General features: G+C 41.5%; 1 protein-coding gene across 4 annotated transcripts in view; it reads left to right on the forward strand.

Moving 5' to 3' along the window:
• Nucleotides 1–13,972, forward strand: part of CFAP44 (cilia and flagella associated protein 44) — a 156,557-nt gene that overhangs the window by 135,904 nt on the left and 6,681 nt on the right. For all 4 annotated transcript variants that reach the window (XM_021070360.1, XM_021070361.1, XM_021070362.1 and 1 more), the window contains 6 exons: nt 786–896; nt 3,450–3,580; nt 5,173–5,289; nt 6,597–6,798; nt 12,487–12,647; nt 13,731–13,865. In XM_021070360.1, coding sequence (XP_020926019.1) covers nt 786–896; nt 3,450–3,580; nt 5,173–5,289; nt 6,597–6,798; nt 12,487–12,647; nt 13,731–13,865 — 857 coding nt within the window. The remainder of the gene's footprint in view (nt 1–785; nt 897–3,449; nt 3,581–5,172; nt 5,290–6,596; nt 6,799–12,486; nt 12,648–13,730; nt 13,866–13,972) is intronic.

Here is a 13,972-nt window from a genome sequence, read left to right on the forward strand (position 1 = left end):
GTTTGGTCAAAGGAGAGTCTTTGTCAACTAACATCCCATCAGGATTAATCAAACAAATGAAACATCTTAAATAGTTCCACAGCAAGATATGAATATTCACACTAGGTAAAATAAATATGATAAATAGCATTATTTCAGTTCAGAGACGTTATGCAAATCTTCTCGGTTTTCAGAGCACTGTGATTTAGGAATTGTGGACTACATAACCAAATGTGTGGCAGGTGGGTCGCAACATAAGCAGCCTGACGGCTTAGTCTCAACCTTCTCTGACTCAATGAATTATTAATTGCACAACCTTCTGCAGGCATTTGAGATATGGTCTCTGCGTCCTTGACCATTTTATTTTTTTTTTTAATTTTTTTTTTTTTTTTTGTCTTTTTGCTATTTCTTGGGCTGCTCCCGCAGCATATGGAGGTTCCCAGGCTAGGGGTTGAATCGGAGCTGTAGCCACCAGCCTACGCCAGAGCCACAGCAACGCAGGATCCGAGCCGAGTCTGCAACCTACACCACAGCTCACGGCAACGCCGGATCGTTAACCCACTGAGCAAGGCCAGGGACCGAACCCGCAACCTCATGGTTCCTAGTTGGATTCGTTAACCACTGCGCCACGACGGGAACTCCACGTCCTTGACCATTTTAAGTCCTTCTCAAAGTATTGAGTAATTTCCTGCTTTATTGTTTCCCTCATGATTAACTCATTGAAACATGATTTACTTTTCAAATCTCGGATTTAGCTTAACATAGGACCTTCTCTGCTTATTAAAAATGTTTCCCTCTCTCCTTAGAAGAAGATGAGGAAAGTGACGAATCAAGTGAAGAGGAATCCAGCTTGGAGAGTGATGAGGAGGAGTCTGGATCTGAAGATGATGTTTTTGATGATTCCATCTGCCCCACAAGTAAGTTGGATAAAACCATGTTCCCTGGAAAGTGAGAATATGGATTGATGAGACCAAAAAGGCCATTTTTGTTTTCTCAATGGTCTTGTAATAAAAGTTAGGGGAAGGATGGTTTGATATGTATGAAGTATAGTCTAATGAATACTTTTTGGGGCTATCTGGATGATTTATTTTCTGTTTGAGGCAGTTATTCCTGAGTAACAGATTAAATAATCAGCAGGCAATCTGTAGTTTATTCAGAGTTATAAATTATGCAGCAAATTTTTTAGAGAAATATAAGATTTATATATATATGCATATGTGTGTATGTATACATGTATATATGTATATGTGGTGTATGTGTATTATATATATTTTTTTAATAAAATTGTCTTTTCGCCAAACCATTTGGTTTTCATATTTCAAGCTTATTTTGTAGGGCATTTTTTTACCACTTTCCTGGAGATGCTTGGCAATTTCTAGTCACTGTTTTACTGATGAAACCAGTCTGGAATATTCTGACAGTCCAGACCAATATTCTTACTGTCTCCATTGATGAGTGATTTAGTAGGAAAAATTCTTTTTGATCCGAAATTTTTTCCCTAGATATGTCATACAAATTATGAATCAAATTTTAATGTTTCATTTCAAATAAAGTTTAAATCTTGATTTTGAAAACAAGAGTCTCTTTAAAATCATGTTTATGAGCTAGAAGAGAGATTAAAAAAAAATCTCATAATGCAACTTGTTATTTTTATCGCAGGGTTACATGGTTTGAACAAAGGATCACAGCTAGTTTAGTGGTAGAACCAGGCTGGAACTAAGGTTCCTAAATTCCATTGTAATCTGCTGTTCTATTTTCACATTCTTTTATCAGTTATTCAGTGGATAAATGCAGCTGTTAGTGTGACATAGTGGAAATTAACATAGAGATACTGTACTTGAGTCCCATTCTGACACGAATCAGTTGCACTTAGATTTGTCACCTGTAAAATGGAAACAATGGTCTCTACCTCACAAGAGCTGTGAGCCTCGAAGGAGATAATGTACATAATGGGCCTAACACCACGCCCTGCTCAGAGTACTGCTCGGAACATCAATACTGGTGTCCTAACTACTATCGTGATTATGAATACCATTAGGAATTCCTACCTGGAATAATTTCTACCTGGGCCCTAATAAGTGTAGTGAAACCTTGCTAGGGTAGATCCACAAATGGGCATTAATAATTCCAAAGTCCCAAAGTCCACACTTACTATATTACTACATTCCTAACAAACAGGGCTGCTTTTTTTTTATCATACACACACACACACACACACACACACACACATATATATCTACTGTACAGCATGGTGACCCAGTTACACTTACATGTATACATTCTTTTTTCTCACATTACATGTTCCATCATAAATGACTAGACAGAGTTCCCAGTGCTACACAGCAGGATTCCATTGCTAATCCATCCCGAAGGCAACATTCTGCATCTATTTATCCCAAGCCCCCAGTCCCTCCCTCTCCCTCCCCTTCCCCCTTGGCAACCACAAGTCTATTCTCCAAGTCCGTGATTTTCTTTTGTGTGGAAAGTCCTTTGTGCTGTATATTATATTCCAGATACAAGTGATACCATATGGTATTTGTCTTTCTCTTTCTGACTTAACTTCACTCAGTATGAGAGTCTCTAGTTCCATCCATGTTGCTGCAAATGGCATTATTTTATTCTTTGTTATGGCTGAGTAGTATTCCATTGTGTATATATACCACATCTTCCTAATCCAATCATCTATCACTGGACATTTGGGTTGATTCCATGTCTTGGCTATTGTGAATAGTGCTGCAATGAACATGCAGGTGCATGTGTCTTTTTTAAGGAAAGTTTTGTCTGGATATATGCCTAAGAGTGGGATTGCTGGGTCATATGGTAGATCTATGCATAGTTTTCTAAGATACCTCCATACTATTCTCCATAGTGGTTGTACCAATTTACATTCCCACCAACAGTGCAGGAGGGTTCCCTTTTCTCCACACCCCCTCCAGCATTTGTTATTTGTGGACTTATTAATGATGGCCATTCTGACAGCCATTCTGACTGGTATGAGGTGGTATCTCATGGTAGTTTTTTGTTTGTTTGTTTGTTTGTTTTTTGTCTTTTTTTGCTATTTCTTGGGCCACTCCCGAGGTTCCCAGGCTAGGGGTCTAATCAGAGCTGTAGCCACCAGCCTACGCCAGAGCCACAGCAATGCGGGATCCGAGCCACCTCTGCAACCTACACCACAGCTCATGGCAACTTGGGATCGTTAACCCACTGAGCAAGGGCAGGGATCGAACCTGCAACCTCATGGTTCCTAGTTGGATTCGTTAACCACTACGCCACGACGGGAACTCCACTCATGGTAGTTTTGATTTGCATTTCTCTAACAATCAGTTATGTTGAGCATTGTTTCAAATGTTTGTTGGCCATCTGTATATCTTCCTTGGAGAAATGTCTATTCAGGTCCTTTGCCCATTTTTCAATTGGGTTGTTGGCTAAGACTGCTTTTTTAATTTAATTTTTTATTTCTATCTTTTCAGATTGTGATATTGGTCTCTTTGAATTGGCCCTTCAACTCCGGGAGAAAAGGCTGGACATTGAAGAGGCCTTAGTTGAAGAAAAGAAAGTTATTGATAACCTCAAAAAGGAATATGATGCATTGTCCAAAAAAGTATGTTGATCTACCTTTTTCAGATCTGTTTATTCTCTCCACACATGTACACCTCTTCCCAGCTGTAATATTCCTATTTCATAGCAACAGCATGAGTTAGGATTTATCCTAAGAAAAGGAACACTTCAAATATTACATCCAGCTTTTTTTTTTCCTTAAAGCACAGTCTTGGTGGGGGTGCAGTTGCGCTTTTGATGATTGAAACATTCTTTATCTAAATCACTGCCCCCAAACGTTTTTGATTACATACGTCCATAAGTAAAACAAAATTGTGGTGCACATATTTCCACAATAAATGTATATTTATTTATGTTATACTCATGAACTACTCTACTAATATATTTTGAATATTATGAAACATTTGCAAAAACAGAAACTAAAAATAAAAGTAAACAGAGATAGAAACTCTATTTTCATTTACTTATTTATTTATCATCTTTTTTTTAGGGCTGCACCCACGGCATATGGAGGTTCCCAAGCTAGGGGTCCAACTGGAGCTGTAGCCTCTGGCCTACACCACAGCCACAGCAATGTGGGATCTGAGTTGCGGCTGCATCTTCGAACTATACCACAGATCACAGCAATGCCGGATCCTTAATACCAGGGATTGAACCTACATCCTCATGGATGCTAGTTAGGTTGGTTAACCACCGAGCCACGACGGGAACTCCTAAACTCCATTTTCTTTCCATACCCCAGTAGATCACTTTGAAACTCTGGGAAGTGTGCACCTTATGTGGGAGAACGATAAGCTAACTTCTGGTACAATTGTATTGATTGATTGATTTTCAGTCTTATCTGCTCATTTCCCTCTTCGGTACTCTTTCCCTGAGCAACATGACTTGACTTGACTTTTCTTATATTCAGGAATATTTTTGATAGATTGCTTCTCCTCTTGAGAAAAGGGAATGAACTGGGTAACTTTCAACTTTTTTAGGAGATGAAGCGTGTACTTTAGAAATATTTCAGTTAGGGGTATCCATCGTGGCTCAGCAGTTTTAGTAACAAACCCCTGACTAGTATCCATGAGGATGCAAGTTTAGTCCCTGGCCCCATTCTGTGGGTTAAGCATCCTGTGTTGCTGTGGCTGTGGCATAGGCTGACAGCTGCAGCTCTGATTTGACCCCTAGTCTGGAAACTTCCATGTGCTGTGAGTGTGGCCTTAAAAAAAAAAAAAAGACAAAAAAAGAGATACTTCAGTTAGTACTTTCATCACTTTAAAGGGCTTTCTTTTCTAATTTATTGAGATCATTATGACCAAATGAGATTTGAACCATCCTGACAAAGATGTTACAGGCTGAGAGATGCAGAAACTTAAAGGGAGAGGGGGATGTGTCTTCTGAGCTCTCATTCACAAAACCTCTACAACTCTAGGGTCACAGGAACAACTGAAAAAGTAGTGTAGATTGTGACTTAGAAGGAAGAGAATTATATATGTTCCTGGGCTGCAGACTGGGGTCATCCATTGAATCACACCCCAACAAAGCAGATCCTGTTCATGCATTAGCTTCCTCCCAAAGTGGTGTCATTTACTACCATGGGTACATATTCATTGAATTGTGTCAACATCTCACATACGGGGCTTTCCACAGGTAAAAATTGTGGCAACTAATCTGAACGCAGCAGAGGAGGCCCTGGAGGCTTATCAACGGGAGAAACAGCAGCAGCTGAATGAACTGCTGGTTGTGATTCCACTCAAGCTCCACCAGGTGAGAAGTGGCCCACCTTGTCTGAGCCGAAGAGCCACCACACCCAGGCTCTTCCAGAGAAAGATCCCTGGGCCACTAGTTGGGGGGAAAGTGCAGTCCTTGGCTGAGAAATCTGCCTGTAGAATGACACCCCAACCTTTCTTACCCCGGGGCTGAGATTGTTATAAATGGGTAATATTGGAGTTTCCTGGTGGCCTAGTGGGTAAGGATCCAGCATTGTCACTGCAGTGGCCCTGGTCACTCCTGTGATGTGGATTTGATCCCTGGCCTGGGAATTCCCACATGCCACAGGTGTGGTCAAAGAAAAGGCAGGGGCTGTGGGGGAGGTTAACATCAAAACATTTCCCCATGGCCCATTATCACTGTGAAAGTTGACTCATTTCAAATTTAAAGAAATGAGGTGGCTATAACTTAAAGAAATGGCTCCGAGGTTGAAACCTTGGCCCTTGGACACATGTCACTTTTCACACCTTTTTTTTTTTTTTTTTTTTTTGGTCATTTTGTCTTTTTAGGACTACACCAGCGACATATGGAGGTTCCCAGGCCTAGGCCTAGGGATGTAATTGGAGCTGTAGCCGAGGGCCTGCACCACAGCCACAGCATTGTGGGATCCAAGCCATGTCTGCAACCTACACCACAGCTCATGGCAATGCTGGATCCTTAACCCACTAAGCAAGGCCAGGGATCGAACCCATGTCCTCATGGATGCTAGTCAGGTTTGCTAACAGGGAACGTCTTATACCATCTTTAAATAATGAACTAATGACGTAAAAATGATCTTCACTTAATATATGAAGGGAGATTAAGATAAAAGGAAAATACTCTTTCTCCTTTTTCCCTTCTCTTTATTCATTTCTATGTCCCACTTGCAACTTATATTAAAATGCAGGACACAAATCAGGGAAGGCCCATCATACTGTAGTTTGTCAGGTAAAGAGAGAAAGCTATATTTTCAAAGAAAATCCTAGGCTCAGCCTTACATATATTTCATATAACCTGACTCAAACTGGATTAGCTATCTTTAGCAATTTGCCTAATATGCCATTGCTGAAATGCCCATTGCCTCCTTATGCAGTAGATATCAGGCGTGGTCAAGGTGGGAAGATCTGCTGTCCCCAGAGGGACATAACATGGCTTCTCTTTGAAAACAGCTTCCTCCTTTTGCCTGGCTCAGTGGTGGGAGTTAGAAGCCCAAAGGCCGAGACCTAAACAAGGGATGAAAAAAGAAGGGCTTCTCTTCTGCTTTCTGTGACCTTGCATTTAGTTTGCTCTGTCTATTTTGATTTTGATTTGGTTTTCTCTTGTAGATAGAGCATGTGGTATATGGAGAAATACCCAGTGATCTTTCTGGAACTTTGGTGTTTTCTAACCACTCCTTGGGGCGACTGCAAGAACGGATCATACAGCTGCAGGAGGAAAATTCCAAGCAGCAGAAACTTAACAAAGAATACCGGGAGAGGCGTAAACAGCTCATCCGAGAAAAGAGAGAGATGGCAAAGACTATACAGAGTGAGTAACTAAGCCTGTGGATTATCTGGTAATATGTACTGATTAGTGAGGTAACTGCCATGTGCCCATCTCCAACTCTGAAAACAGTAAGACATCACAGACTCAGAACTACTGAGAGGAAAGAATACCTTCTTATCTTCTTATTTGCTATCTCTCCTGATTCTATCAAAAGGTTACCCTCCTATTATTTAGTTAGTTACTTAGTTTTTAGGGCTGCGCCTACTGCATATGTAAATTCCCAGGCCAGCAGTCGAATCGAAGCTGCAGCTGCTGGTCTACAGCACAGCCACAGCCATACCGGAATCCAAGCTGTGTCTGACTGTGACCTACACTGCAGCTTGGGGAAATGCCGGATCCTTAATCCACTGAGTGAGGTCAGGGATTGAATTTTTATCCTCATGGATACTAGTCTGGTTTGTAACCTGCTGAACCACAAGGGGAATTCCCATTTTCCTATTTCAAAAGGATAAATCTTTTGTCATAGAAACAACTTAGAATTTTTAAAAGGTTTTATGTGTAACAAAATAAAGAATAAGATAGCAATAACCCATGTATCCACTACCAAGCTTAAGAAATAAAGCATTGACGATGCTATTGAAACCCCCTCTCTTTCTATTACTATTCTGTCATCTCCTTCCCCAGGGTCAACCACCAGGTACGTACATGTATATGGAAGCATCCATACATGGTATATGGAATGCCTTTGCATGTTTTTAACTGTAGTATAATATCATTCATAATTTTTGCAGTTTACTTTATTAAACCTGTTTTTGAGAGTAATCCAAATTGCTACAGATAATCATTTTAACTGCTACTACAGTATTCCATTGTCAGTCTCCTGTTGATGGACCTTTAGGATGTTTCTACTTTTTCTTGATTATGTTACAATGGACCTTCTTGTGCACTGTGTGGGAAGAGGTGGGTCCCCAGGACTGGGGGCTCTGGGTGAGAGGGGCATGTGCATTTTCCCCTCTCCTGGGTATTGTCAAGGAGAGGTTGTACTGTTTTATTTCCCCCAGCAGTGTGTGAAAATTGCCCAGGACCCATAGTGTCATCAACTCTTGTTTTTTGTTTTTGTTGTTTTTTTGCTTTGTAGGGCCACACCTGTGGCATGTGGAGGTTCCCAGACTAAGGGTCAAATCAGAGCTATGGCTGCTGGCCTATGTTACAGCCACAGCAATGCAACGTGGGATCCAAGCTGCATCTGTGACCTACACCACAGCTCAAGGCAATGCCAGATCCTCAACTCACTGAGTGAGGCCAGGGATCGAACCCACGTCCCCATGGATCTTAGTTGGGTTCGTTAACCACTGAGACATGAAGGGAACTCCCTCATCAGCTCTTAAGACTCTTAGACTTGCATATTTCTGCCAACCTGGTGGATGTTAAAATTGAATTTCACTGTGGTTTTTGTGTTTTCCTGACTCCTTGAGGTTGAACATTCATTTGTTTGCCATTTTTTTTGTTTCCTTTTGTGAAACTTGCCTGTCATACACTTTGTCCATTTTTTTAAACTTCTGTTTATTTTGATTATTCAGTGTAAAGGGTTCTTTCCTATATTGTCTTTGTCCATTAAATGCATTCCACAGCTTTTCTAGTATGTATCTTCCCTTTTTACTTTGTTTAGTGTGTGTTTGTGGGATAGAGGCATTTTAAATATTAATGTAGTTGATTTTATTAATCTATTTATAGTTTGTGCATTGTGTATGTGTGTGTCTTAAGAAATCCTTTCCTCTGGTTAAGTCATAAAGTTATTTTTCTAATGTTTCCTCTATTAATGTTCCTCGCATTTACTTTCTTAATTCACTGGAATTGAGGTATATAGTATAAGATGTATGGTGTAAAGACAAATTTTTTTGAGTATTTGAAATATGAGACATGTGTAAATGATGAAGTCCTTTAATATTTATTTATTTATTTTTTAGGGCTGCAGGTGCAGCATATGGAAATTCCCAGGCTAGAAGTCAAATCAGAGCTACAGCTGCTGGTCTACACCAAGCTCGCGGCAATGCCAGATCCTCAACCCACTGAGTGAGGCCAGGGATCAAACCCACGTCCTCATGGATTGTAATTGGGTTCATTTCTGCTGAGCCACAGTGGGGATGCCTGAGGTGTTCTGACTTTAATAACAATGATATTACCAATGCTGTAGCATCTACAATACCACAGAAGTGTACACTTTAAAACGATTGAAGAGTTCCTGTTGTGGCACAGTGGAAATGAATCTGACTAGTATTCATGGGGTGGGTTCGATCCTTGGTTTCACTCAGTGGGTTGGGGATCCAGCATTGCCATCAGCTGTGGTGTAGGTGACATATGAGTAGGATCCTATGTTGCTGTGGCTGTGCTGTAGGCTGGCAGCTGTAGCTCTGATTCGGCCCCTAGCCTGAGAACTTCCATATGCTGTATGTGTACCCCTAAAAAAAAGGAAAAAAAAAAGTTGAAATACTTCATCACTTACACATGTCTCATATTTCAAATATTCAGAAAGTATTCATCTTTATACCATACATCTTATACTATATACCTCAGTTCCAAAGAATTTTCCCTAAAAAGCAAATAAATAAAGATTAAAATGATGTATTTTATTATGTGTATTTTACCACAATTTAAAAAGAATTTTCTTGGGGGTGCCACACCCACAGCTCACGGAAGGTCTGAGGTCAGGGATCGAATCCAAGCTGTAGCTGTGACTTATGCCACAGCTGTGGCAATGCCAGATTCTTAACTCATTGTGCCACAGCAGAAACTCCAAAAAAGAATATTTTTAAAAAGAAAGCTTGAAAAAAAAAATGGGAAAAGATAATGGTTGGTCTAAGATGTGTGGATTTGTAGAGTCCAGTTTCTAATGAATGCTGATGATTCTGCCTCAGGGGTAGCTGGATTATAAAGTTAAAAAATACATGTTAGAGACAAAAAAAAAAAACCCTCTTTATGCCGCTGGTGTAGCCCTAAAAGGACAAAAGACCAAAAAAAAAAAAAAAAAAAATACATGTTAGGACTCTCTTTGAATAGCACTTATTTGAAACACAGACTTTTCTCAGGTATAAGCCCTGAGGCTCCAGTGTTTCTCACGTACTTTACATTCCTTTGGCTTCCGTAGCCTGTGAACATTGTTTATATTTGGAAATATTATTCTTCAAACCAAGGAACACACTAGTAAGAAAATGAGGAAAGAAACTTGTTTTCATTTGAGTAAACTCTCTGGGGAAATGTGTGAAGGAGTTGAAATGAAGTATTCACACTTTTGGAATGTTAGTTGAAATTAAAAAAAAATAGTTCCATGTGGTGCAAGTTTTATTCAGTGACTTTCAGTCCTTTTCCCACCTCTAATTTGTTTTCTGAAAGCAAGTTGTGAGTCTGGTTAAAGACTGATCTCCTAATTCTGAAGGTACAACTAGGAGTGGGTTCCCTTCCAGTAACTCGGAGAACAAAGACTCACCAGTGATGAGAAACAGCAGAGTCACTCACTGTTGCCTTCCTCCATCCCTAGACCCAATGGGGAAGAAGAGGGGAGTCTAGAACCTGGGAGTGGGCAAGGAGGGCACACCTTATAGCCACGGGGACAGAGGATGAGGAATGTTCCAGAAGCTTCATGTCCCCAGCGAACACTAGCTGGCCTAATGGAGTCAGGAGGAGAGTATTAGAGGGAAGGGCAGGGAGCAGAGCACCTGTCCTAGTACATGAGATGCCACCGGAGAGGGCACCCACTTATGTGGGGCTGGCTGGCGGAAGTCAAGATTCTTTTTGTTTGTTTGTTTTTTAGGGAATGTTAGCATATCTGTAGCATATGGAGGTTCCCAGGCTAGGGGGTTAAATCAGCGCTGTAGCTGCCAGCATACACCACAGCCACAGAAATGCGGGATCCAAGCTGAGCCATGTCTGTGACCTACACCACAGCACACGGCACCACCAGATCCTTAATCCACGGAGCGAAGCCAGGGATCAAACCCTCATCTTCATGGATACTAGTCAGTTTCGTTACTGCTGAGCCAAGATGGGAACTCCGGGAAGTCAAGTTTCTTACTGAGGGAGGCTAAGCAGGCAGCTGTAGGCTGGCCATACATGTGCACATAATCCAGTCGTCATTTCATTTGCCTCACTGATTATCATGGCCACCGCATTACACATATCCATGAGGGTACCACCCACATAGAATAGAAATGAATAGCCCTCCCTAGATTGTGCAAGACGACAGCCATGCCAGTTATACCATTATCATTCAGCCGTAACCGTTATACCTGAATACAAAGTTCTGCACTGTTACAGAATTGCATCATCTTGTTATACCTGAGGGCCTTCAGACTTCACTAAGGGGGCTCTGGGGACAGAGAAAATCTTGTTACAAGATGACATGTTCTTGGAGAGCTCAGACTTCACAAATGGAAATTAATCCAAAAGGTCCAGTGTTCACCAGTAAAATATATCTCATGTTAAATGGAGATAACTGTTAAGAATTAAAAATTAAAAAGGGACTGGGAAAGAGTGGTGCAGTCTGCAAGGGGCCTGGGAAGAACTCCCTAGAAACGTGAGGAACCTGCTGAGACGTGGTTCTCCCTGGTTAGAGGACGAGGACCTTGGTTACACCTTCAGAAATGAATGTTTTGCAAATGGGTTTTTCACCAGGCTCACAACTCATTTTCAGAAAACAGGCTGTGTGGAGAGAGCCAAGTGGCTATTTGGGGAAGAGAATGCCAGACGGTGGAATTCCAGAAAATTCCAGACCAGAGTGCTGGAGTGAGCCTGGAATGTTTGAGAAGAAAAAGGTGTCTGGAGTAAATGAGGAGAGATAATTGGGGCAGGCAGGGAGGGCCAGGTAGGACCTTGTGAACCCCTGCAAGGATTTTAATATTTTTACTTGGAATAAGATGGAAACTTCTGTCACGTGCTTATTCTATTCCTAACACTTGATGTCATAAAGATCAATAATAAAGTTAAAAAAAAACACCCCGAAGAGTTCATAATCCAGTTGGGGTAATGAATAGTCTGAGGAGGAGGAGATCAGAGTGTGTGAGCCATTTGGGAAATATGAATCCGTTTTACGCAGGATTTTGAGGTAGATGAAAAGAATTCAGCAGTGTGCGCTCTAAGAGAGGCAAGTAGTAGGCGAGAGGTCACAGAGGAAAACTCAGCTGGTAACAGAAAATCTTTCACCATCTTTTTGCAAAAGCTATTCTTTTATGTTCCTCTGTGGCATATGGAAGGTCCCAGGCTAGGCGTCAAACTGGAGCTGGAGCTGCAGCTGCAAGTGTGTACCACAGCAACACCAGATCCTAACCCACTGAGTGAGGCCAGGGATCAAACCCTCATCTTCACAATGGGAACTCCTGGTATTGGTATTCTTTTTTTTTTTTTTTTTTTTTTTTTTTTTGGCTTTTGTCTTTTAAGGGCCACACCCATGGCATAGGGAGGTTCCTAGGCTAGGGGTCCAATCAGAGCCTAAACCACCAGCCTACCCCACAGCCACAGCAAGACGGGATCTGAGCTGTGTCTGTGACCTACCCCATAGCTCAAAGTAATGCTGGATCCCCAACCCACTGAGCAAGGCCAGGGATCAAACCCACATCCTCATGGATGCTAGTCAGGTTCACTAACTGTTGAGCCACAACGGGAACTCCGACATTGGTGCTTTTCATTTAACCACAGTGGGAGCTGTTGTCCAACCTAACAGTGACTGTCTTCTTTCAGAAATGGAAGAAACAGTCAGTCAACTCATGATCAGCAAGTTTGGCCGTGTGATAAACCTGGAAGCCCTTCAGACACTTTCTGTGAATACAACACTTGAAGAACTGAAGATCAGAAAACTGCGAAAGGAGCTGTCGAACGCCAAGGAAATGAAGATGTGGGAGGTAAGGATGAAAGGGAAGGTGACCTACTTTGCTTCTGTCTGGGTGGAGGCAAGAACGCCTGGTGAGCTATAGGCAGCTCCTTAGAAGCATCTGTATAGCTGGAGATGCATCCATGAGCCTCCTTTGTTCCCTCATGAGTGTAAGCCTGTCTCAGCTTCCTTACTGTTTGCTTAGTAGGAGGGACTGGTCTGTCTTGGGATGAAAGCACTGGCAGAGGGGTCTGGGACCCAGGATTCATGTAAATATGATGGCAAAATAGCATGAAGCGTGACAGAGGGATTTCCACATTAATGTATGAACACTCCCAAGGTGTTAGAAATGAACCACTATACTGTGAGGATCCCAGAGTATAGCTCTGTATTATTCCATATAGCTTTTGCATGCTGTTTCCACCACAAATTAGAAAACATCTCTAAGTAATAAAGTTTCTAACAGGTTATATACTCTTTAGCTAGTAGGATCTTAGACTGTTAAACGGCCCCAAATCATTATGGCTACTTCAGTTTTCTGTCTTAGCAGTAGATAGGGAAGAAGAAGTTCCTAGTGCTAAATCGTCTCAAGATCTTTTCCAAGATTTGCCACTTTACTGTAAAGGAACAAATTACTTCAGTGTTCATATCAGTGGGCCTGGTCCCTGTCTGGGGAGTGCTGGAGATAATTCATCGGAGCAATAAGAAAACAAAGGAAAGCCACTGGCAGATGTGTGGCCATTCAGGCTGGTCATGTAGAGGGTCCTGGGCCAAGACTGGGGAAAGAGTCATATAGGACAGTGTCCTGCTTTAGGATGATGCTCCCTTATAGGTAATGAATAACAGCACTCAGTTTGCACACTAATTTCCTTCCTCCACAATGGAGGGATATCTATGTCTATCTTATTTTTACCTACTGTCATCCTACTTACATTCTTCTTCTCCCTAATCGAACCAGACCCAATGCAGTTGCTTCTGATTTTATTATTGGCTTATTATGTTTTCCTATGTGCCTGTCACTCCATTTGCCTGATGGTTTTGATCAAATCTGGACATTCATTTTTATTTCCTCTCTCATTCACTTAACCTGTTTTGCATCTTCCTGCTCTGGTAGGAAAAAATTGCTCAAGTGCGATGGGAATTGATGATGAAGACCAAAGAACACACCAAAAAGCTTCATCAGATGAATGATTTATGTATGGAAAAGAAGCAACTCGACTCCCAGTTGAATATGCTACAGAACCAGCAGGTACGCGTTCCTTTTCTTCAGACCCTTCGTCAGAACCAGGACATTCTATAAAGGTAGTCTTTCACGACAATATCAAACAAACCTTGATCTTGGTCTATTTCTAGCCC

The sequence above is a fragment of the Sus scrofa genome, chromosome 13 (genome assembly GCF_000003025.6).
Source record: "Sus scrofa isolate TJ Tabasco breed Duroc chromosome 13, Sscrofa11.1, whole genome shotgun sequence".
NCBI lineage: Eukaryota > Metazoa > Chordata > Mammalia > Artiodactyla > Suidae > Sus > Sus scrofa.